Genomic DNA, 23,816 nt, shown 5'->3' with positions numbered 1-23,816 from the left:
ACATTCAGTTGGTGATCTACCGCTCTGGCGGTCGTCTGCAGTCAGCAGCACGCTCAGTCTGGGGCGTGGTGTCGCATGATCACACATTTTAGATTGTCCTTTGATTGTGACCATCTGAAGACACACCTGTGTAGAGATGATGCCAATCAGACACACCTGTCGGGCTGAAGGAATATTTTGGAAAAGGAGAAGTGCTCCCTAACTTGGATTTTAATCAATTTGGGACCAAAGTTTGAGGTTGAGGTCAAAGGACCTTCATCATCATGCTTACAGTATTAATGAGATCGATCGTGCCACTTTAAAAACACTGCTGGACACACAGCAGTTCAAAAAAAGAAGCATCAAAATCAACGCAGCAGAACCAGATAAAATCTTATTTCTTCCACAAATTCCTCGTCCTTATCGAAACCTCATTTAGAGCATGTCATCAAACTCAAACAGCGTTCATCTCTGCGATCCTGAACTGAAGACGCACTGCAGGGGAGGAGCCACATGGCTGCTGCAGCTGCCTCCGCAGAGGAAACGGTGGTTTTAGCAGCTCTGAGCGACACATTCACAGTCGCACATCACGGAGGGACAATGGGACCAGCATCTCTTCAGCGGCTCCTCTGTGAGTTCACGCTTTTCAGTTGAAATCGTGTGTTTGTTAGATTTGTTCCGTGTTGCCTTCAAGTTCTCATTAAAAGAAGAATCTGGTATTTTTTCACATTAATTTCAGCCTTGTAGCGACCCTGAGCTCTGCGTTCATATCCTTAAAATAAAGTCGTGCTGAAGCTGAAGTGTGAGGACTTAGTGTGGGTCTCAGGTGTCTCAAACTAACCTGAGTGTTGTTTCTCTTCAGTTCTGGTGTTGCTGCTGAGCGGCACAACAGTCCAAGGTCAGTAAACTCCTCTTTAACCTCTGAAACTCCTAAACTCTGAAACCTCTGAGTCTGAGACTCAGACGGAGGAGTCAGGGAGGATTTAACACTGATGGAGAACTCAGAGATGCTTTTTCATCCACGATGAGGGTCTCCACCTGTGAGACAGAACTCAGGGCGCAGTCTTTGACATGCTGCAGTATTATTTGGACACGATGCATCACATCCGTCCAGCGTTTGGTCTCCAGACATATGATCGGCTGAATTAAACCTTAAACCCTTGAAACGTGAGCAGATTGGTTTGATTTCTTTGAAAAAAAGGGCAGAAGTGATCATTTCTGAAATGTCCCACAAATGTCAAGAACTCGTCGAAAGGTGAAAAGAACATTACCCTAAAATTAGCTGAATAATAAGGTGGGCGGGTGACAGAAAACTATCCACAAAACTAAATTTATATATTATAAAATTTTATATTTAAAACCACGGTGCAGAAAAAGTTTTTTTTTTTTTAGTTCTTTAGCACTATTTATTTATTCATTAAATAAATTCATTTATTTTAAAATTATTTTTTCTTTATTTCCTGTTTTTTTGGGCTTATTTTCAGTTTTTTTTTTTCCCTTTTTTTTGGTATTTGTTAAGTTTCTTGTCGTCTCTCACGTTTCTGGAAGAAATCAGACCACTTTGCTCAGGATTCAAGAAGATAATCTCATGAAACTGGACACAGACCGAGACTGAAATCTGTCTGTGGTTTTTCTTCATGAGGTCATTTAGTGTTTTCTGAACGTCCTCCCTCCAGCTCGTCTGTCTGTGAGTCCCAGCAGCTCTCAGATGTTTAAAGGAGAGTTTGTCTCTCTGAGCTGTGAGGACGAGGACAGCTCTGCTGGATGGACTCTGAGCAGGAACACAACCAGAGAAACCAGAGCTGAATGTGGAGCTGGTTGGGGAAAAGCTGCTGGTTCTGTCTGTAACTTCAGCTACATCCTCCCATGGGACAGCGGAGTTTACTGGTGTGAGTCCAGAGAGGGAGAAACCAGTAACAGCATCACCATCAGAGTCACTGGTGAGGTCAGACTGAGTCAGTCACTGTGTTTACATGAACTCTAATATTCCACTCTTGTTCTGTATATTATAGATTTAATATATTTAATATTCTGAATTTCAAGCAGCTCAAATAAACAGCAGATTTCATTTAGATATTCTGAATTCGGCTGTTTCTGAATGAAGCATTTTCAGCATTAAGTTGATATTATTCACAGCGTCCATCTCGGGTGATTTACTGCAGTTTGTGAAACACGACTTCTCATCTGTCGGCTCGGTGCGTCATGGATACGTTTTACACAAACTAGTATGAAGGCTGGTGCAGAAATGCACGTCCAAAAGGAAACCCCACATTTCTGACGGAGAACCACATCTCCCGTCAAACTTTCTGAAAGACTCAGTATCAATATGTTTTTGGATCCGAGCAAACGTCACAACACCGACAGAAAACAGAGATATACCACCAAATGTGGTTTGTGTTCAGATAAAAACGTGATCCTGCAGAGTCCGGTCCTCCCTGTGACGGAGGGAGACGACGTCACTCTGACCTGTCGGACAAAGACGTCCTCCAGCCTCTCAGCTGATTTCTATAAAGACGACTCCTTCATCGGGACCGAGCCTGCAGGTCACGTGACCCTCCGCCATGTTTCCAGGTCTGATGAAGGCCTCTACAAGTGTCACATCAGCACTGATGGAGACTCTCCGCCCAGCCGGCTCTCTGTCACAGGTCAGAGGTCACCTTTGATTTCAGCTGCTCATTCATGCACACATTTACCTGACCAGGTGGGATTCTCTCTGCAGAAAAACCTACATCTGCAGCCCCGCCCACATATACAGCCCCGCCCACATCTGCAGCTCTGACCCTGGAGCCCCTCCCCCTTGTGTTCAGACTGCTCTGCCACCTGGTGGTGTTTTGTCTGTACTGCATCTCCACCGTCATCATGGTGTCTTTGTATCGACACAGGCCAACGGGTAACAACCAATTAACAATCAATTAACCAATCAACCAATCAACAATCAATTAACCAATTATGACTGACAGTTCATCACTTTAGAGTTATAAGGTTCTATCGTATATTTTTGTCAAAACTGTATTCATATTCTCTCATTCTGTGGCAACTTATCAACATTATGTGACTTTTTTAGTTATATGCATTTTTGGACTTAAAAAAACAAAAATGTTTATATCAATTTTGTTATTCTGGATGGCAAAACGTTGAAGATTAACATCTTAAAACTGCTCAGAAGGCAGATAAAACCTTAGTATTATAAGGTGAAGAGTTGTCTTCACGTCTCTACATTTTCTTTCTGACCTGCTGACTGCAGGAAACGACCTGCCCGTCTCCATGGTAACAGCCCCACGCACCCCGGCTGAGGAGGGATTGGATGATGACTATGATGATGTGACTGCCGTCACCACGGAGCATCACTTCTGAACTGATCCGAAATGAAGCTACAATCGACCAATAAAGTCGATCAGGAACAGTGGAGGACCCAGACGGCCTCCCTGTGGAACGCCACATGTTCCAGTTTGACTTGAGAAACTTTGACAAATGTCCTGATGTTCGTACTGTCCGCACGTTTCTGCTCCAAATTCAAGCTTAAAGTAGTTCACATTTGTTTAAATAAAATAAAATAAATAAAATAAAATAAAAATAATGAGCATCCTCTCAATCATGAAAGATGTCCAGAGGCTATTGGATGTCTAAATGTTTTACTACAGTTTTTTATGACACCATATTATATTTGTCTTATATAATATTTTTTATACGTTTTTATGTCATACACTGACTTTTTAAAGAAAAAAAATAACATTATATGTAATGATTTCTAATGTGATTTATATGAGGGACGGACTTTTTTTAATATAAAAAGAAAATTATGATATACTGTAAAAGGGTTTTTTATATAATTCCTTATGACAAACCATGATTTTTTTATTTAAAAAATGACATATTGTATTATAATCTTTAATATATTTTTTTATGATAAACTGATTTTTAAAGTCATAAGTTTATGATATACTGAATTTTTAAATAAAAAGAATACTGTGAAAACTATAATATGATTTTTGTCATTTTTATGATAAACTATGACTTTCTTCTTTAAAAATAAAATTATGAAATAGTAAATTGTGACCTTTTAATGAAATCCTTTAAAACAAAAATACTATTAGATTTGTATAAAACATTTTTCTGGCATAATATCTGTACTATGACTTTTTATTCAATATGTTTATGACATAAATAATATTATGACTTTTGTATAATTTTGGGTGTTTTAGCCTTTAATTGATAAGACAGCACAAGTGTGAAAGGAGGAAAGAGAGAGAGGGGGAGACATGCAGCAAAGGGCCGACGCTAGAATCGAACCCGCGTACGCTGCAGCGAGGACACGGCCTCTGTACATGGGACGCCCGCTCTGTCCACTGAGCCAGCAGGCCACAGTATGATTTTTAATGAAAATTCATATATTATGACTTATCTCTTTTTTTGTTTAAATGAGAAACAACCAACGACACAAAATGAAACACAAGAAATAATTAAAAACAGATGTTTTTCTTTTGCTTTTTTAAAAAAAACCTTTATAATAAAACTTTGAAACATTGTACAAAAGAGAACAATAGAGAAAAATAACCAATAAAACATTTATATTTAAAAAGAAACATAACAGAGAGGAAGTTTAGAAACGATGCTCGGTGGTGACATCAGCTATGACGTCATCGTACTGCGGGTCCAATCCCTCATCATCCTCGCTGGGCGGAGACGTCGTCATGGATACAGCCTGTCCCCCACCTGCAGAGTTCAATGATTTAACCCTTTGAAAACTGAGCAAACTGGCTTGATTTCCTTCATAAAAATGGGAAAAAAGACAATGAGGAACTTGACAAGAAATTTCCCACAAGTTGGAAGAAATTAGAAAAAGTGACAATAAAATTACCAAAAAAATAAGTTAAAAAAAAAAAAAACAGAGGAGCATCATTGGAATATTTATCAAAACTAATTGCCCAGAAACGCATACATAATTATAATAATGTGTTATTTGAAATGATCTTACAGGAAAACATAATAAAATATTTAAATTAAATAGAGATATAGTTTTAAACTTTCTGTACTTTTTAAGGTAGCTTCCTTGTTTTATTTCATTTTTTCAAAATATTATTATTATTATCATCATCATCATCATCATTATTATTATTATTATTATTATTATTATTATTATTATTATTATTATTTTATTTTATTTTTTGTTTTGCTTGTTTTCAGGTACTCTTCTTGTAACTCATTTTTGGGGCCATGTCTTATTAAGCTGCTTTTTGCCTTCCTCCAATGTTTCTGAAGAAATAAAACCTAATTTGCTGAGGTTTCAAAGGGTCAAAAATGAAGCATGCTGTGATGGAAACACTGATCAGTTCATCAGGTCGATATTTTGTGTGTCGAATATTTAGATTTTTCAGCAGGTGAGTGTTACCTGCAGGCCTGTGGCAGTAAACAGACACCATGAGGACGGTGGAGACGCAGTATGGACAGAAGACCAGCAGGTGGCGTAAAACCCTCAGCACAGACCAGGTGGAGTCTTCAGAGGACGGAGCTGCAGCCTGAGGAACTGGAGAGACTAAAATGTCTTATATTTAACAAAAAACATCAACACACTTACAGCAAAAAATTTAAACACTTTTAATTTTATTTAATTCAATTTTTATTTTTTTATTTATTATTAATGTTGTACTAAGATATCAACGTGTTTACAGTTTAAATCCTTATTTTATTATTATTATTTTTCTTTCTAAATGTATTATTATTTGAACGCAGCCAAATTATCAAAACATGAAGAATGAAAAGAGCTTAAAAAGTGATTAACAGTCCATAAGGGTTAAAACGAAGCTGCTATAATTTCTACAGATTAAATTTTCTGATTTTCACGATGACCTCCTGACCTCGGACAAACAGCCAGCTGGGTGAAGACTCTCCGACGTCGCGGATGCGACACTTGTAGCGGCCTTCATCAGACGTGGAAACATTACGGATGGTCATGTGACCTGCAGATTTGTTCCTGATGACGACGCCGTCTTTATAGAAATCAGCAGAGACGCTGGAGGACGTCTTTGCCCGACAGGTCAGAGTGACGTCGTCCCCCTCCGTCACAGGGAGGAGCGGACTCTGCAGGATCACGTTTTTATCTGAACACACGTGCAAAAATGTGTTTGTGTGTAGCTCTCTAGTTAACGTTAAATTTTTTTAAATTCGCTCGTACCGTGGACAGCGATGTCCAGAGAGTTGCTCCGCTGCCGTGCAGGAGACTCGCACCAGTAGGTGGCGCTGTCAGGCTGCTTGGCCGTAAAGAAGATGCAGTCAGAGGACTTCACATCCCCCCACTCCTGTCCACAGCTGGAGATCTTCCCACCGGAGGCCGTCGACCTCATGATCTTCCAGCCCTGAGCGCCGCTGTCGTCCCTGCAGCTCAGATTCAGGTTATTATACTCGAACAGCTGAGCCGAGTCCGGGGACGCCGTCAGCGCGGCCGCCGCAGAGTCATCTGAGGAGACAAACGTCACAGTTAGTCTGTCCCACTGATTTCTTTTAAAACATGCAGAGACTTAAGAAACGAAGACAGAAGAAGAAATGACTCAAAATGGCACAAAATTTGTAAAAAATAAATGAATAAATAAAATAAAACAAACAGAGAGACAGAGAGAGAGAAAAGCACAAGAAAATGATCTGAAAACGAAAAGTAAAGTTTAAAAAAGCCAAGAAAGTTACCTTTAAATGAGCAAAAAAAACCTGAATAAATGACCTGAAACGAGCTTAAGAAATAATAACAACTTTGGACATTTGTGCCAAATTTGAAGAAATCCTCTCAAGGTCTCTTTTGAAATATCCGATGCACGAGAAAGAGATGCAGATGCAGATGCAAGGTCACGGTGACCTTTGACCACCAAACTTTAATCACTTCATCCTTGAGTCCAAATATCAAGAAATTCCCACGTGGTATTCTTGGGATATTCTAATCAGCTCATCCTTGAGTCAAAGTGGACGTTTGTGCCAAATTTGAGGATATCCTCTCACGGTTTTCTTTAACAAAACCATGGATGCCTCTGACATTAAAAACTGCCAGTATCAAGTTAATTTCTCCTGTGCTTTGAGACAGAGTCACATGTTCACGCAGACACTAAAACCTTCGCTAAATATTTGGACAAACTCGTTCTGATGGAACGACGGCTGATGCATCAGAGCTGATTTAACGAACCAAAACTTTCAACTGCGGTGAAAATGTCAAAAAGTGTAAAGCTGAAATGTCTGGAGATGTTTACCTCTAATCTGCAGCCAGCTGAGGGGAGACTCGTCGGCGCCGATCTTACATTTGTAGGCGCCTGCGTCAGACTTGGAGAAACGGTGGATGGTCATGTGACCTTTAGGCCCTCTCCCAATTAAGATGTCGTTTTTGTAGAAATCAGCCGGGGGGCCGGAGGACCCGTTTTTTGTGCAGCGCAGAGTGACGTCATCGCCGGCCACTGGGAGGACGGGACTCTGCAGGATCAGCTTCTTATCTGAACACAAACAACAGCGTTTCATTCATCAGCTCGGACCGCTCGGTACATTCGGAGCGCACAAACGTGTCGGCTCAGCGGCGCTCGATGACGTCATGGAGAGATGGTTAAAAAGTGTGTGCTGTTCTACTTTGTGTAATTGTGTGTAAGAAACACTCAGAAAACCACAATCTGTACAAATGACGTACTCTGAGGCAGTTATTGCTGTTTTTCCAGCAGATTTTCAGGCTCCAAATTTAGTGTTTAGTAGTGACCCACCTCTGTCTTTGTAGCAGTTTTTAGGTACCAAACTTTGGTGTTTTGTTGTTGTTCCTCAAGTGTTTTCTGGCACGAAAAATATTTGTTTTGAACTGACATGTAGCTGTTGTCTACAGCTCTCTGGACACGAAACACTGGCACTATCTAACAAAACATTTGTTATTCCAACTGCTTTTTAGGCATCAAACATGCGTGTTTTGTAGCAGTATGTAGCTGTTTTTTGAGCAGCTTTCTACATACGAAACATCGGCATTTTGTAACGTCTGATTTTCAGAATCCAAACATTAGTGTTTTGTCCGTGACCTAAGTCTGTCTTTTGTCAGTTTTTTAGGCACTAAACAAAGAGTTTTGTAGCAACCCACCTCCGTTTATTCAGCTGCTTTTTAGACACTAAATGCAGGTGTTTTGTAGCCTATAGCCTGTAGCTGTTTTTCCAGCAGCTTTCTGGACAAAACATTGGCATTTTTTAACAACACGTCTGTTTTTCCCGCCTTTTTTAGGTACTACAAGTAGCTGTAGCAGCTTTTTAGGGACCAAACGTGAGTGTTTTGTAGCGATGTCATTATTTTCCAGCAGTTTTTTATTGTACAGACTCACTGTTTTTCTAGCATAATTTTAGTTACCAAACATGAGTGTTTTTTAGCAAGCCATCACTTTATTTCCGGTGTAGATTGAACCACAAAAAGCAATTTTTCCATAGCTAAACGTTAATCGTTTCCATGTCAATGTAACGGATCTGTAGTTTTTAGTAACGTACCGTGCCAACATTTCCGTGTGTTTGTGTTGTTTGTTTGCAGCACTACAGCTGCTGCGTTTCTGCATTTGATGACTCTCAGATTATGATGTCTGGCTGCTCAGTCATCGTGTTCGCACATTAAATTTCCTTTAATTGGGAGTTTCGCAATGGCCATACGTCCTCAGGACCGAGTCCTCACTTCCTGTTAATGAAACCAGTTCCCTTTAAACTGGTGTGAGTCATAAAGTGAAGTGTAGCTGCCAGAGTCCGAGTGCACTCGTGTTGACTCCACGTCAGAGGAGTTTAGATTCTTAACAACCAGCGCAGACAACAAGTCATCAGGAGCACGTGCGTCACAAAAAAGTGTCACAGCAACAGCAAGAAGAAGAGGACGTGTGTGTGTGTGTGTGTGTGTGTGTGTGTGTGTGTACAGATCTCACCAGTGATGGTGATGTTGACCACCCTGCTGCTGTCTCTGTGTTTGGATTCACACCAGTACACGCCGCTGTCCGACACCTTCACCGTCTCCATGATGCAGGCGGAGGCGGTTGGGTCACCCCAGCCCTCGCCGCACTGGGACATCCTCAATCTGGGAACACATCAACGCTATTTGCTCAGTGTTTGCACACGAGGAAACCGGTCATCATTACTCCACGTTGGTGATGTTTTTTTTTGATGGATTTTGGTGAAAAGTTGCACCACAAAACCAGTTAGTTCTACCATGAAATCTGCTTTCTTTTCTCCTGCGGTAAACGCACTGAAACTTCTATTATTTTGACATTTCTGGGATTCTAGGACAATTCTAGAAATTAAAGACATTTCTGGGATTTAGGGACATTTTTAGGATTATAGAATAATTCTTGGAAGTTCAGGAGGATGTCTCTCAGGTTTAAGAGCAGTTCTACAATCTTGGCATTTTTAAGATTTTAAACATTTTTAGGAATTTTAGGACAATTCTGGAACTTTTTATTTTAAGGACACTAGGGGCTTAGCTAGGATCTCTGTCAGGAGGATATTTCTCAGAATTTGGGATATTTCTAGGATTTTGGGGTGTTTATAGGATTTTGAGATATTTCCAGGAATTTAGGAAGTTTTTCTGACATTGGGATATTTCTATAAATATAGACATTTCTAAGATTTTAGGATGTTTCTAAGATTTAAGGGTAATTGTAATATTTTGATATTTCTGTGATTTCAGGACATTTCAAGGAATTTAGGACAATTGTAGGATTTAAGGAAATTTCCAGGACATTTTAAGAATTAAAGACATTAGGGGCTTAGAGAGGACCTATCTTGGGAGGAGGATTTTTCTTGGACTTTAGGAAGTTTTTATGACATTCAGAGATTTCTAAAAATTTTGGAAGTTTCTAGTATTTTAGGACATCAGTGTCTTGATGCTGTTTTATTCACTCTGACACCTTATGGAGACTAAAAGGAAAAAAACTGTGGATTTCTTAAAAACATAAGAAGGCTGCGTGATGTTTGAGGTGTGAACTCACGGGTTGATGGTGTATCTCCACACCGTCCACGTAGGACGATCACAGCTCACAGACACTTTCTTATATTCAAAAAACTGAGACCAGCTGGGAGTGATGGTCACCGACACTGAGACGCACAGACAGACAGAGAGACAGAAAGACGTACCGTATAAGTTACTTTACACCACACATACATTAAATGACAGTTACAAAGTCGCAGGTTCAGTAAACATTTATTTATGGACTAAAGTTGGAAAAATTGTTTGTATTTTGTTCAAAGTGGAGGAATTGAACAGAAAAAGATGTCAGATTGTCCATGCCTGTTCCTGGAGCTGTTTCACCATCAGGCCTGTTCACATTTTTCGCAGTTTCTTCACTGTTTAGAATAAAGATTTAAATTTGGCAAAACAGGTCGGTTGTCATGGCTGCTGCCTCAGTTGTCTTTCTACCACCTGCGTCCTCATATGAGGACATTATATTTTGGGATTTCATTTTACTGAACTTGGACGTGTTGTCCTCATTTGTGGACACATTTTGTGCAAGATGGCGACCATCTGCGCCAAGCACACAGCCATCATGTGACCTCTGACAGCCAAAAAAGCGTTTCCATTGCAGTTTAGAAAAATACAGCTTTTTGCAATAAAAATACCACTTTCCAGCGTTAACCGCTGTTTTTTTTTTCAATAAATGGGAGTTTTTTCCAAAATTGACGGCTTTCCATTACACGTATTTTGTATTTGCGGTTTCAATTTGTGCAATTTTAGGGTCAATAGAAACTGGCCTATAACAGCCGCAAACGTAATAAACCACAAATGTGATAAAAATCTGCAACTTTTAATGTAATAATCTCACAAACTTAATAAATTTCCCACAAACATAAGAAATTTCCCTCAAATGTAACAATAGTTGCTTCCTACAAACGCAATACGAAATGTCCTGCAAATGTCCAGAAAAGACATCTATATGACGTCTTTTCTGGACATTTGCAGGAAATCTCATATTACGTTTGTATGAGGCAACTGCTATCATGTTTAGATGGAAATGTATTGTGCTTGCAGGCGTTACACCTGCCGAGTGTCTCTGTGTCAAAGTTTGTCTCCTTGCTCTGCAAACTTTGTGTCACTGTAACATCATCTTTTCTACAACCACAACAGGACGCCGTCTCCCCAATACGTGGTATGGTTGTCGTATATTTGAGGAGGACGACGCTCTCAGTTTGTCTTCAGACAGACAGGAAGCGGCAGGTGGTGGGCAGCAAAGACACATCAAAGGTCATCTGATTTTTTTTAGATTTTGCAGATTTAATAAATCCAAACGCATTAGAGCAGAGATCAAAACGCACTCTTTGAATAATCCATCATACAAAAGAAAGGGGGCCTGACGAGGCTTGAAACTCACCTGGACTGCGGGTGGACGTCTGGCAGGCGCTCAGCAGCACTGAAACAACAGCTCACACTCAGAATCTCACATTTTCAGCTGCATGAATTTTTGTTAAAACATTTCATAACCTCACAGATTTTAATGAAAATAATAACTGATGTTGACTGAAGTTTTGTGAACTCACGGAGGAGAAGCAGAGCCGTCCTCATCGTGTCTGCAGGCTGAAGCTTCACTGACCGTCAGGCAGCAAATGTGGCAACAACATCCTGTTGAATTTGAACCACAGAGTGGGTGGGAGGAGGATGTGAGAGCTGCACAGTAAAAAAACAAAAAACGACATATAGTTTTTATACCACTCACTGCATGTAAAGATGTTTTCATCTCTCGCTGTCAGCAAAGATCTTGTATCGCTGCTAAAAGACGGTCGTGTGATAAAACTCTGCAGCAGAAAGATGCAGATACTTTTTAAATTAGCACTACATGAGCTGTAAAAACTGAAAAAAAACAAATTTTTAGCTCAAGAGGGAGAAAACCTACAACTACCAGAATGCACTGCACCAGTCCAGACCAATAAATGCTCCCGCTGGTGGATGACGTGATGCAAGCTTGTACGTAAAACGGAAACGTTTTTTTGATCTCAGTTTATCAGCCTCCATTTTCTCCATGCAGGAAGCAGTATGACAGCCGCGTCCTGTTTCATTACTACAGCTAAACAGGGCACTTTAATATATTTCTGAAAACATTTTAGGAGAGAAATGGGCAGTTAAGTAATATGTTTTTTTAGAGTTTATTTTTTAACTTAACATCGCAGTGCTCTCCACACTCTCAAAGACATTTCAGAATAAAAACAGACAAAAAATAAGAAATAAAAATAAATGAAATAAAATGATAATTAACAAACATTGACAATAATCAAAATAAAGAGAAAATCTATACTGTAAAATGCAGATACATCCCCCTTCACTGGTACCGTTAGTCCTTGTGGGTAAGATGTTGCAGGTTTCACAAAACTTGCCATGGTGACACCTTATCAAGTGTCTCTTTTGCCTAAACGCAACCATCTGTGACTTTGTCTCTATGTAAATATTAGGACCGGGCTGCTTCATCCCACCATGTGCATTTGTTGACATCATGCTAACGGCATCCCAGTGGACGCAGAAGGTATCATGTGACGAGTTGGGATGAGGATGTGCTGCACACACGTGCCACCCACATTGTTTTGATACAAAGCTGGTAGAAACATTGAAGTTTAAGTGATGCCCCCTCCTCTATTGAGGCCTCTCTGACTTGTGGTGTTCCCCAAGGCTCCATCCTGGGCCCTTTGTTAGTCTGCACATACAACCCCTTGGACAAATAATGAACACAAAAACCAGAATCATCTGCTGTCTAGTGGCGTCCTCCCCTCTGCACCCTCCCACCCACCGCTACAGGAGTCTGTTTCCATTTATGGCACCAGCAAACTTTGCAGTGAACTGCCAAAAACTGCCATGAATCAGGAACATTCGCGGGCGTTTAATTTATGGGCGATATTTTGGATGTTCCAAAACCTTCTTCAATTAAGCAACAACAATCAGAAATAAATCCCTCCAGGCCACCAAAGTCCTTATTTTACAGAGACATCTTTCTCTCCTGTGTGGAAATATCAGCCCTGCAGCCAGAGACCTCTGTGCATGTCATTAGACACAGACACATCCTGTTTGTCTTATCAACAGATCGCCTCGTTCTGACACCTCAGACCAGCAGACCAGCCTCAGACCAGCAGACCAGCCTCAGACCAGCAGACCAGCAGACCAGCAGAGGGCTGCACCAGCGAGCTGCAGTGAAGATGATCAGATAAAGAAATCCACCACAGAGCTGATGATGATGACAGATGACTTTCTTCTCACGAGTTCCTTAAAGAAACAGACCAATCTTTTTATGAAAACATTTTGTAAATAAAGTCTTAATTTTTTTCTTTTCTTCTTCTCATTTAAAACGTCTAAATATGAAGCTATAGCCAGCGGCCGATCGAGTCGAGTTGAGTAGAGTAAATAAAAAAAAAATAATAAATGTGATAAATAAATAGACTTTTATAGAATCTTGTCCACATTGTGCAGTTATTCTCTGACTTCCTCACTTCAGGTTCACCTTTGTGGCGGCTGAGAAAAAGCCCACCTTAGTCTCATCTGAAGCTTTTCCTCTGGCAGCTGGGATTAAAAATGACGCCCTGTCACTTGTTTAAGTTGGTTTCTGTCCAACTCTGTGGCTGTAAGAAATGGCTGCAGGGTTGTCTGAGGTGACAAAGAACAGATGAAGCAAAGGAAACAGGAAACGCTGTCTGTGTGACATGAAACCTTCTGTATCTGAACACAATCTGTTCTTTGACGTGTTTACTCACCTTTCAAAGGACGTCCTTCATGTGATCCATGATGATCACACTTCATTACGATAATTTTTTGAGGGACCTGCTGATATTAATTCAGGATTCACACACATTTTTACCAATAAATTTCTATGACTTTTCCAAATTTTAAAGATCATGCTTTCTCTTGAAACGCCGATACTCGATCGATACTCCTTTTCATTACTATAAATAGAAATAAAACTAAAATAAAATATGTATTTTATATATATTATTTAAAACATGTATATTTTTTTTATTTTAAAAAATGCTTATGAGGAAATAATTCGGCAATTATTCTGTTTAAAAAATCTTTGGTGACTTTTAAAGATAGAAATTAAATTTTTTATTTTTTTAAAGAAATATGCTTGGTGCTTTTTTCTCTTTATAATTTTTGGCTATTTTATTTTTTTTAATTGGGTGATTTTTTTCTTAAAAGTCTTTGTGATTTAAAAAAAGAAAATTGGCTTTTTTTCTTTAACATTTTTGGGTGATTTTTTAACATAAAAAACCACAAGCCCACATTTTTGAAAAGAATGACTTTTAAAGAAGTATCAAAACTTTTAGAGAAAGTAAGTCTTTTAATTCTGAGGATGGAAATCATATTTTTTTACTTAAACTTGCTGTCTAACAATCACATAATCTCATGAATTTAACTTACCAAAAGTTTTGTTATTTTTTATTTTCCAAACTCATCCTCCGTTAAAATGTTGGATCCAATCATGCACAGCAGAGAAAACGCATCAGCACCTGAACATTTGTGACATTCGCTCGTAAAAACTCGCAGTAGCACGTCAAAGCACCAAAGTAACAAACAATAAAGACATTTTATAAACAAATCTGCACATAATAAAGGTTTTCTTCAGGTATATAATATAAAGCTCTCTTTGTCTGTCCGATCAGAAACCTCATAGTTTGCTCTCAAGGGTCACGTTGTCTTTTTCTTGACCAATCTCCTTGCAGTTTGGAGTTGTGGCTCCGCCTTCTGTGTCGTCTGCCAAATTAAGATAAAAAATTTAAAAATATCAGTAAAATATCATCAGTCCGTCTGTTTGTGGAAGACAAAACACAGAATATACAACATAATTAATAAATAATTTAAAGAATAAAAGGATGTAAAACATTAAATGATAAAAACCGCAAACATTGACAAAATAATCTGTGAATAAAAGTTTACTTTGTGTTTCAATTATAATTTTTCAGGTTTTTTTTAGTACAACTGTATTGTATTGATTTTTTTTCAAATAGAAATACATAAACATTATTATGGACAGAAACAGTATCAAAGGCAATCTTTGAACATATTACAAACAAACAAACTAAACAAACTGTGGGCTTGTTTTGCTATCTTTGTGAGGACCATCACTTTCAAACCATTGCTGTGTGGACAATTTTTTTATTAAACTTTTGTATTTTTTAAAATAATAGTTTTTAAAAAAAAAATACATAGCAATGAATACAGACAACAAAGTGTATTGAAACTGAACTTTGCTTAACATCAACAACAAATTACAATTAAAAGAAAAAAAAACGTGTTTAGGCTTTGTGTGTGCGTGTGTGTGTGTGTGTGTGTGTGTGTGTGTGTGTGTGTGTGTGTGTGTGTGTGCTGACCTTTGACCTGCCGGGCCAGGAGCCGAGGTCCTGCCAGTCCGATGCCCAGCGCTCCGATGGGAGCTGTGGTCAGGATGGCTAACACAGCTAGCGTTAGCACGTCCAAACCGAACTTAATGAAGGTCTCGTCGCCCTCCTCCCTCGCCATGTCCAACGCCTTTGAGCCAATAGCAGCCTGAGACAAATATCAGCAGACACGGGACATTTTTAAAAAAATCCACTTATGTCAACTGAACTGTTTTTATTTTATTTTAATTTTTTGATTTATATACGGATGACGGAAATATCCCACTCAGACTATAATACACGGGATTTGATAGATTTTGGGATGGGTTAAGGGTTAATCGAGGCGTGCTTTATTATTATTAATAATAATTTCATTAAATTTAACTTTATCGTATTTTATGACTTGGGATATGTCACACTTGGAGGCTGGACGTCACCATTGGTCCATTCGTCCACGTTTGCTTTTTTCATCATGAGCTGTTTGTGTTTGTTGTTAAAAACATGTCATGATATCAGACGACGCGGCACAAACCGGCGGTACCCTAGGACCCAGGACCGAGAAGGTTCTGCACAGACCTGAACGGTGGCTTTGGGCAGCCAGGCCACTGCGATGAAGATCTTCTCCTTCAGGTTGAATCCTCCAAAGTGGACCAGCAGGAATGTAACTGCCAGGCGGATCACCAGACCGACAGAGATACAGGCCAGACCCAGACCTGGACACACAGAGACACCGATACTGATACCAGGTCCAGACCCAGACCTGGACACACAGAGACACCGATACTGATACCAGGTCCAGACCCAGACCTGGACACACAGAGACACCGATACTGATACCAGGTCCAGACCCAGACCTGGACATACAGAGAGACCAACTGAGACCTGGACCAGTTCAGACTAACACTTGGTTCCTTATTACTGATACCAGGTCCAGACCCAGACCTTGACACACAGAGAGACCAACTGAGACCTGGACCAGTTCAGGCTAACACTTGGTTCCTTATTACTGATACCAGGTCCAGACCAAGACCTGGACACACAGAGAGATCGATACTGATACAGGTCTAAACCCAGATTTAACACACATAGAAGGTCAGTTTGTGCTGCCTGGGTCTTCTGATTCCCGGGTCCAGACTCTGTTCTGTTTGTTCTGGTTCTTACCCACAGTGCTGGGGCTGAGCTTTGCGATGGTGATCTCTGCTCCGATCAGGCCGAAGAGGAGCGGCTGGAACACGTCCCATGACAGACCCACCATGGCTGCCACCGGAGCCTGGACACAAAGACAAACAAGACAATAACGTCACAAAGACAGAGCTTTTAGGGTTCTATAGGTTCTATGGGAGGTTCTAGTGCTTCTTTTGTGTGTTCTTGTCATTGAGGTGGTGTAAGGGCTCCTAGAAAGGGTTTTTATGTTCACTAAAGAGGTTCTAGTGGTTCTTTAGGATGTTGTACTTGTCATCAAGGAGGTTTTAGGAGCCCAATTAAGGGGTTCTTCTAGTCCTTTAGGATGTTCTACTTGTCACAGAGGAGGTTTTCAGGTACTATGGAGTTTTCTAGTGGTACTTCAAGAGTGTTTATTTTAGGGCTCCTACAAAAGGTTTTTGTGATTACTAAATAGGTTCTAGTGATTCTTTAGGATGTTCTGTTTGTTGTAGAAGAGGTTTTAGGGGTATCGAGAGATTCCAGTGGTCGTTTAGACCGTTCTTCTTGTTATTAAGGAGGTTTAGGGGCTTCTTTTTGAGGTTCTCATGGTCACTGAAAGGTTCTCTGATGTGTGTTACCTTGTTGGCCTTCCAGCTCAGAGCGGCCATAAAGGCCAGAACCAGCGTACAGAGACCTCCAGCTCCAGCAAAACCGATAACATGACTGAAGAACACGGAAAATATGGACAGACCCAGCAACATAAGAGTTCTCCTCAGCACCAGATCCTCCTGCAGACAGACGGATAAATGAACAGAGAACATTTAAAGAGCTTATTTACATTAATGTTTTTGAATACAGATCGAACCTGGTCTCACCTGGTCTGAACTGGGGAAGCAGCACAAGAACAGACCCAGGACCAGTCCGGCGATGACCCCCCCAACCACCTCCAGCAGACCCTTCAGTATGTTCATCCAGGTAGAACCTGCAGGACAAACACAGCATTTAGAACAGAACAGAACAGAACAGAACAGAACAGAACAGAACAGAACAGAACAGAACAGAACAGAACAGAACAGATTATGTTCTCCTGCCCAGACCTGTGGAGAAGGCGATTCCCAGGCAGGTGGAGAACCCTGTTATGGCCAGAATATCGTCAAAACTCCCAGCAGCCATCAGCAGCGTGGGGATTCCCTGAAAAAAAAAAACCAATATAGAACATCATTAGAACATTAACCCTATAATAGGTTCTAGTGGCCTTTATGATGTTCTACTTGTCACTGAGGAGGTTCTAAAGTTTTTAACGTCATTGAAGAGGTTGTACAGCTCCTTTAAAAGGTTCTTTTGATCACTGAGGAGCTTTTAGGATGTTCTAATGGTCTATATGGATGTTCTATTTGTCATTAGGAAGGTTCTCGTCTCCTATACGATATTTTAAAGTCAATGAAGAGGTTCTAGAGCACCTTTGCAAAGTTCTTGCAATAATTGAGGAGGTTCTAATGCTTCTTTAAGATGTTCTATTTGTCACTGAGGAAGTTTATTTCACTATAAGAGGTTCTTGTGGTCTTTTAGAATGTAATTGAGGAGGTTTTGGGCTTCTATCACAGGTCCTATAGGTCCTTCACAAGGTTCCTGTGATCATTGAAGAGATTTTAATAGGTCTTTAGGATGTTCTACTTTTCTCTGAGGAGGTTTTAGGGGACCTGTAGGTTTTAGTGATCCTTTGGGATGTTCTATTTGTCAAGGAGGGAGTTTTATGGTACCATAATAGGTTCTAGTGGTCCTTTAGGATGTTAAATTTATTATTGAAGGGGTTCTGCAGGTGGTTCTGCATCACAGATTGAGCTGTGATGGTTCCACACGGGTTCCTGTGGTCTCTGGCTGAGCAGTGGTGCCGCCTGCTGGCAGACGGAGGATCAGCTGATGTTTACCTTTTCCACGCCGTAACCTTCCCTCTGCAGCAGCAACATCGAAGGAACCACAACCGCCGGAGACACTGCTGCCAGAACAAAACTACACACACACACGCACGCACACACACACACACACACACACACACACACACTGTTACACAACACTGTCATTTCCAAATGTTTACAATGATGTCTGTGTGTGTGTGTGTGTGTGTGTGTGTGTGTGTGTTACCCCAGTATGAAGCCCCAGACCCAGGGAAGACCCAGCAGGAAATGAGACACAATGGCGACGATGCACGCCTCCACCACGCACGGACCGATTGCCACACGCACACACACTGCCTTCAGACGACTCAGCGCCTGCAGGAACACACACGAACACACACACACACACACACACACACATCAGATTCAAACTCGGTTAAAACCTGATTGCAGCGTCTCACATGATGTGTTCAAAGACCGTCGGAAATTTGAAAATTCAACCATAATTTCTGTTTTCAAAGTTTCTGTCTGATAAATATTTGCACTTTGAAAATGAACAAATAAATAAAAACAAACAAAACGTCACACATCCACACAAATCGTGTGTGTGTGTGTGTGTGTGCGTGTGTGTGTGTGTGCTCACAGAGGGGTCCAGGCCCAGTCCGGCTCTGGTCAGGATGATGGCGAGGGCGATGTTCCTCAGAGCTGCAGACCAGTGAGTGTTGATGAAGACGGCATCCGTGACGTAGGGAACGTTCCTCAGCAGCAGACCCGCCAGCAGCATACCTACATTACAAAAATATTCAAATATATATGTTTGAATATTTGTAATATTTATTTACAGTCAGTGATGATGGCGCTGGGTCGTACCAAGCAGAGGGGGGAAGGGGGGCAGCGTGGGCAGCTGGATCATTCCAACCAGCTTCCCTCCGAGCACCGAGCAGATGAAGAGGACGACCAGGCCGAACAGGTTCCCGCCAGGTAAACACTCAGGTCCTGTGATGGACCAGACGACCCCGAACAGCAGGGCAAACAGACACACTACACACACACACACACACACACACACACACACACACACAGATAAATCAATCAATCAATTAGTTTTCAGTTAGTTCTCTTTGTTGTTTTGAATTAAAATAATACACACACACACACACACACACACACACACACACAGAGTGCGTGTGTGTTACCTTTGGTGATGAGCAGGTTGACGAGTCCTCGTGGACGAGGACATTTGTCCTTCAGACGGACACAAGACGAACAGCAGGAGGATGACTCAGACTCCGCCATCTTCCTCTACACACACAGAGACAGCAACTTCAGCAACACTGAAGGCAACTTCAGCAACATTAAAGGCAACTTCAGAAACACTGAAGGCAATTTCAGCAACATTAAAGGCAACTTCAGCAACACCGAAGGCAACTTCAGCAACATTAAAGGCAACTTCAGCAACATTGAAGGAAACTTCAGCAACACCGAAGGCAACTTCAGCAACATTAAAGGCAACTTCAGCAACATTAAAGGCAACTTTGCAACACCGAAGGCAACTTCAGCAACACCGAAGGCAACTTCAGCAACATTGAAGGCAACTTCAGCAACAGCAACACTGATGGCAACTTTATTAACAACAACAACAAACAGAAACAGCAGCAACAACAACAACAGCAACTGGAGTTTCTATTAATAGCTGACCTTTCTTCGGGTGTGTGTGTGTGTGTGTGTGTGTGTGTGTGTATGTGTCTCAGCGTCTTACTGTGTGTGTGTGTGTGTCTCAGTGTGTCTCAGTGTATTATTATGTGTGTGTGTGTGTGTGTGTGTGTGTGTGTGTGAGTGTGTGTTGTGGACCGCTCACCCCCGCAGTGTTGTCCAGTTCGTCCGTCGTCCTCCGCGGCAGGACAGTGATCTCTCTCTCCTCCTGACCGACCTGAACTTTACTCCCTCGCTTCACGAGTGTGTGTGTGTAGGTGTGTGTGTGTGTGTGTGTGTGTGTGTGTAAATTAGTCACAAGAGAGACATGAAGCGTGTCAAAGAGGGAGAGAGACATTGAATGAGTTGTTGCACTTTGTCCACAGCAGAGCTACACTTTGTGTGTGTGTGTGTGTTTGTTTTGCTGTCTATGTGAGGTCTGTTTGAAACCAACATAGTGAGGACGTTCAGCATTATTTCAGCACAGGTGGGTGATTGGATTCTTTTTTTTGTCTTTTTTTGGTGATTTTTAAAGAAAACATGCATCGTAAACATGTTACACCCCCCCCCCCCCCACACACACACACAAACACACACACAAACACACACACACACAAACACACACACAATCTGCTGTTTGCACATTCCTTCTCTTGTTTTTCCCACACTCCATCTCCATTTGATCTTCCTCTTTTTCCATCCATCATTCTCTCTCCGTCATTTCATAAAAAGATTTATTGTTCCGTTACATTAATCATTAAACCAGCTGACACACACACACACACACACACACACACACACACACACACACACATGATGATGATGATGGAAAATGTTTTCATTTGTTGAACTTAATGTCTTGATTTTAACAACCTAATGACCACACACACACACACACACACACACACACACCAGCAGATAGCAGGTAGAGCTATGAGTGTTACACATTTTAATTAACCCATTAGAGTTGCGGATGGAGTTTATGATTCACTCATTACTATAAATCAACAAAGAGGCATTTATCATTTACTGTTTAAAGACAATGTAGGGACGCTTTGTTGCATTTTATGTGCTTTTCATTCTTTATTTTTTGATAATGTTGGCTGCATTCATGCATATCCAGTGTTGCTGCTAATCAGTGAAATATCCCAGGCTGTCATTAAAATAATAATAATAATATATAGGGTTTTTTTCATCTAAAATCATAGTGGTATCATCAAAATCTGACATTTAAAGGGTTAACATTTTGAAAATTAATAAATATTTCATATTCATGATTCGGACTTATGTTGGTTAAAAAAATAAACTTAAAGTAGAAAATAATATTAATGCATAATATTGTTTTAAGGCTTGATTTCTGAAAAACTCATTTTGGTGCAGAGAGATATAAGTGTGTGAGATACTAAAGCAGGCCCTAAAGGGTTAAGTAAATCTATATAAGATTTTATTATCAGAGAGAATGTGTATTATTTGTAATATTTTAACAGGTGGTACCTCGGGTTGTTTCTGTGTCTGTCCTCCGTCGTTGGTCCGAAGGTAACGTTTGGTGGAGTCTTCGTCCATCATCTGAAATAAACAAATATTTCTCAGTTATTCTTATGAGGATTCAAAGAAAACCAAGATGTAAACTTACAAAAAAACGCTTTTAAAGTGAATCAGAGTTCACTGAGTCACTGTACTCAATTATTTTACATTACTCATTGCAAAAGTAACTGCATTGCTAATAAGTAATCAGTTACATTACTCATAACTTTACTTTTGATATTTGGAGAATCATTTGAAAAATGGATCACTTTTCTCGTTCTGGTTTAAGATGATCAGAATTTTAAATTATTTTACAAAATTATTACTTTTTAAGCATGTTTTTGAAGGTGTTATATTTTTTGTTTTCAATTATTATTATTATTATTTTAATCTTACAAATTTTCAGGTAATATGGCAAATTGGCGTTTTATATGTATGTTATTTCCATGAATCTCCCTGCTAATTGTTTATTATTTTGGACCCTTAAATTAAAAAGTTACTGAAATTTGTGTACAAATAATAATAATAATAACAATAATAATAATAATTCCACATGTAGGGAGCATGAAGTTTCCAGTAGTAGATAAATAATAATTCAAAATTAAATATTGATTAAATATTATTAATTTAAATAGAGCTCGTCTTTCAAGAGAAAATGTATAAGTGGTTCCAAACTGCACATTTCTCTCCAGAACATTTTACAAGAAATAATTATGAAAGTTACTGACCCATAAAATACAGTTACCATCAATTAAAATCAGCTCTAATGAACCAATCAATCTTTTAAAACCTCACTTTTGCACTTATGCACTTTGTAAACAGTTTTGCACATTTAACGCCGATGCTTGAGGACTCACATCATCTCCTGTTTTTATCCTTGTATATTTCCCTTGTAAAGAACAAAAGTGCGATATAAGTACATTTTACTTAATCACAAAAGCATGACAATTCCTTGCAACCTGTAATTCCTCAGTGCATGAAAGCAATAAATCACTATAGATACAAACCAGTTTTGACAGTTAATTAGTATTTTTAAAGAATATTTTATACAAACTCTTACCTTCGGTAGATAAAGAGAAGTGTGACTGGAACAAAGAGGAAAAGACGACTGACAACTGACTCATCAACAGACACAGTGTGTTTGTCTGCTGTGTGTTAATAACAGCTGGTTTTTAAACTCTGTTGTGTTTGTCGCTCTGCAAAATCACACACACACACACACACACACACACACGCTCAGAGTAAAGCCTGGCATTATGGGAACACAGGTCGCAGTCACACTGTCGAGCGTGTTAATAACACCAGGCTGCAACACGCGTGCAGAGTTGCGTTGATGGTCGCCTGCAGACACAAACACATCTTATTATCATTTGGATAATAGCAGGTGTGTGTCAGTGTGTGCGTATGAGTGACAGCATTGTTCCACGCACACAGAGACAGCTGATTAACACGCCTCGCACATGACTGACGGACTCAAATTAAAGCATCCATTCTTGTACCTTTTCATGTTAAAGACATACAGCATGTTCCACTGAATATGCTGTTTAAGAAATGATGTTTAGGGTCTGGATTACAAATAATAATGTGACTTTTTGAATATTTTTCCTACTTCAGTTCCTCTTTGATTCCAAGCGGATGTTTATGCCTAGTTTGAAAATATTTGCTCGAGACATTCTTAATATATGTTGTTCAATATAACAAGACTGATCCGGATAAGACTGACCTTCACCTTTGACCTCCAAAATTTAATTAGTTTATCCTTGAGTTAGAGTGGATGTTCGTGCCAAATTTTGAGAAATTTCCTCAATGTAGTCTTGAGATGTTGCAATCATGAAAATGAGATGGATGCAAGGACCAAAATCTAATCAAATCATTCTACAGTCCAAGTGGACGTTTGACCCGAATTTGAAGGAATTCCCTCAAGGCCCTCGACATATCACATTCACAAGAAGAAGAAGGACTAGGTCACAGTGACCTTCAACCACCAAAATCTAACGAGGCCATTGTGCCAAATTAGAAACAAATTCCTTCAGGGTGTTCCTGAGATATGGCGTTCAAGAGAATGACAAGGTTGCAAGTTTAGACCTTGACCTTTGACCACAGAAATAATGTAATACACATATATTATATAAAGAATGACAGTTTGATTCCCTTGTCTGAACTCCAGTCTAATAAAAACATCATTCATCCTTATTTCTGGACTAGAGGAAGTGGAAACAGACCGAATGTGACGAGTGACAGGTCCTCACTCAGGCTGTGAGTCACACA

At 40.0% G+C, this 23,816-nt stretch overlaps 3 protein-coding genes across 4 annotated transcripts; 1 reads left to right on the top strand and 2 right to left on the bottom strand.

Moving 5' to 3' along the window:
- The first annotated feature begins 140 nt into the window (after window positions 1-140).
- LOC148185804 (uncharacterized) lies at window positions 141-3,851 on the top strand. Its single transcript, XM_088073502.1, has 6 exons — window positions 141-610; window positions 842-877; window positions 1,656-1,919; window positions 2,382-2,624; window positions 2,699-2,869; window positions 3,224-3,851. Exons 1-6 carry the CDS (start codon window positions 493-495, stop codon window positions 3,331-3,333), a joined length of 942 nt encoding a protein of 313 aa, XP_087929628.1. The 5' UTR covers window positions 141-492; the 3' UTR covers window positions 3,334-3,851.
- A 578-nt stretch (window positions 3,852-4,429) lies between these two features.
- On the bottom strand, window positions 4,430-11,590 carry LOC121962101 (Fc receptor-like protein 5). Of its 2 annotated transcripts, none has more exons than XM_088073450.1 (9): window positions 11,482-11,590; window positions 11,316-11,354; window positions 9,939-10,044; window positions 8,880-9,028; window positions 7,209-7,445; window positions 6,152-6,433; window positions 5,835-6,077; window positions 5,369-5,512; window positions 4,430-4,692 (listed from the first exon to the last, which is right to left on the bottom strand). In XM_088073450.1, the coding sequence occupies exons 1-9, from the start codon at window positions 11,504-11,506 to the stop codon at window positions 4,580-4,582; spliced, it is 1,338 nt and encodes a 445-aa protein (XP_087929576.1). In that variant the 5' UTR covers window positions 11,507-11,590; the 3' UTR covers window positions 4,430-4,579. The 2 variants fall into 2 exon arrangements, with proteins under 2 accessions (XP_087929576.1, XP_087929577.1); XM_088073451.1 differs by having other exon boundaries at window positions 5,369-5,503.
- Window positions 11,591-14,238: 2,648 nt separating this feature from the next.
- Window positions 14,239-20,326, bottom strand: LOC121962094 (sodium/hydrogen exchanger 9B2). Its single transcript, XM_042512289.2, has 13 exons — window positions 20,191-20,326; window positions 19,529-19,634; window positions 19,203-19,373; window positions 18,976-19,118; window positions 18,580-18,707; window positions 18,366-18,447; window positions 17,535-17,628; window positions 17,313-17,419; window positions 17,076-17,225; window positions 16,456-16,564; window positions 15,871-16,007; window positions 15,289-15,463; window positions 14,239-14,671 (listed from the first exon to the last, which is right to left on the bottom strand). Exons 2-13 carry the CDS (start codon window positions 19,626-19,628, stop codon window positions 14,586-14,588), a joined length of 1,482 nt encoding a protein of 493 aa, XP_042368223.2. The 5' UTR covers window positions 19,629-19,634; window positions 20,191-20,326; the 3' UTR covers window positions 14,239-14,585.
- Window positions 20,327-23,816: the final 3,490 nt, after the last annotated feature.

Source organism: Plectropomus leopardus, chromosome 23 (assembly GCF_026936395.1).
Source record: "Plectropomus leopardus strain MGB_pleo_1.0 chromosome 23, ASM2693639v1, whole genome shotgun sequence".
NCBI classification, from domain to species: Eukaryota; Metazoa; Chordata; class Actinopteri; order Perciformes; family Serranidae; genus Plectropomus; species Plectropomus leopardus.
The sequence above is the reverse complement of the archived record's forward strand: the minus strand, read 5'-3'. Positions and strand labels throughout refer to the sequence as shown.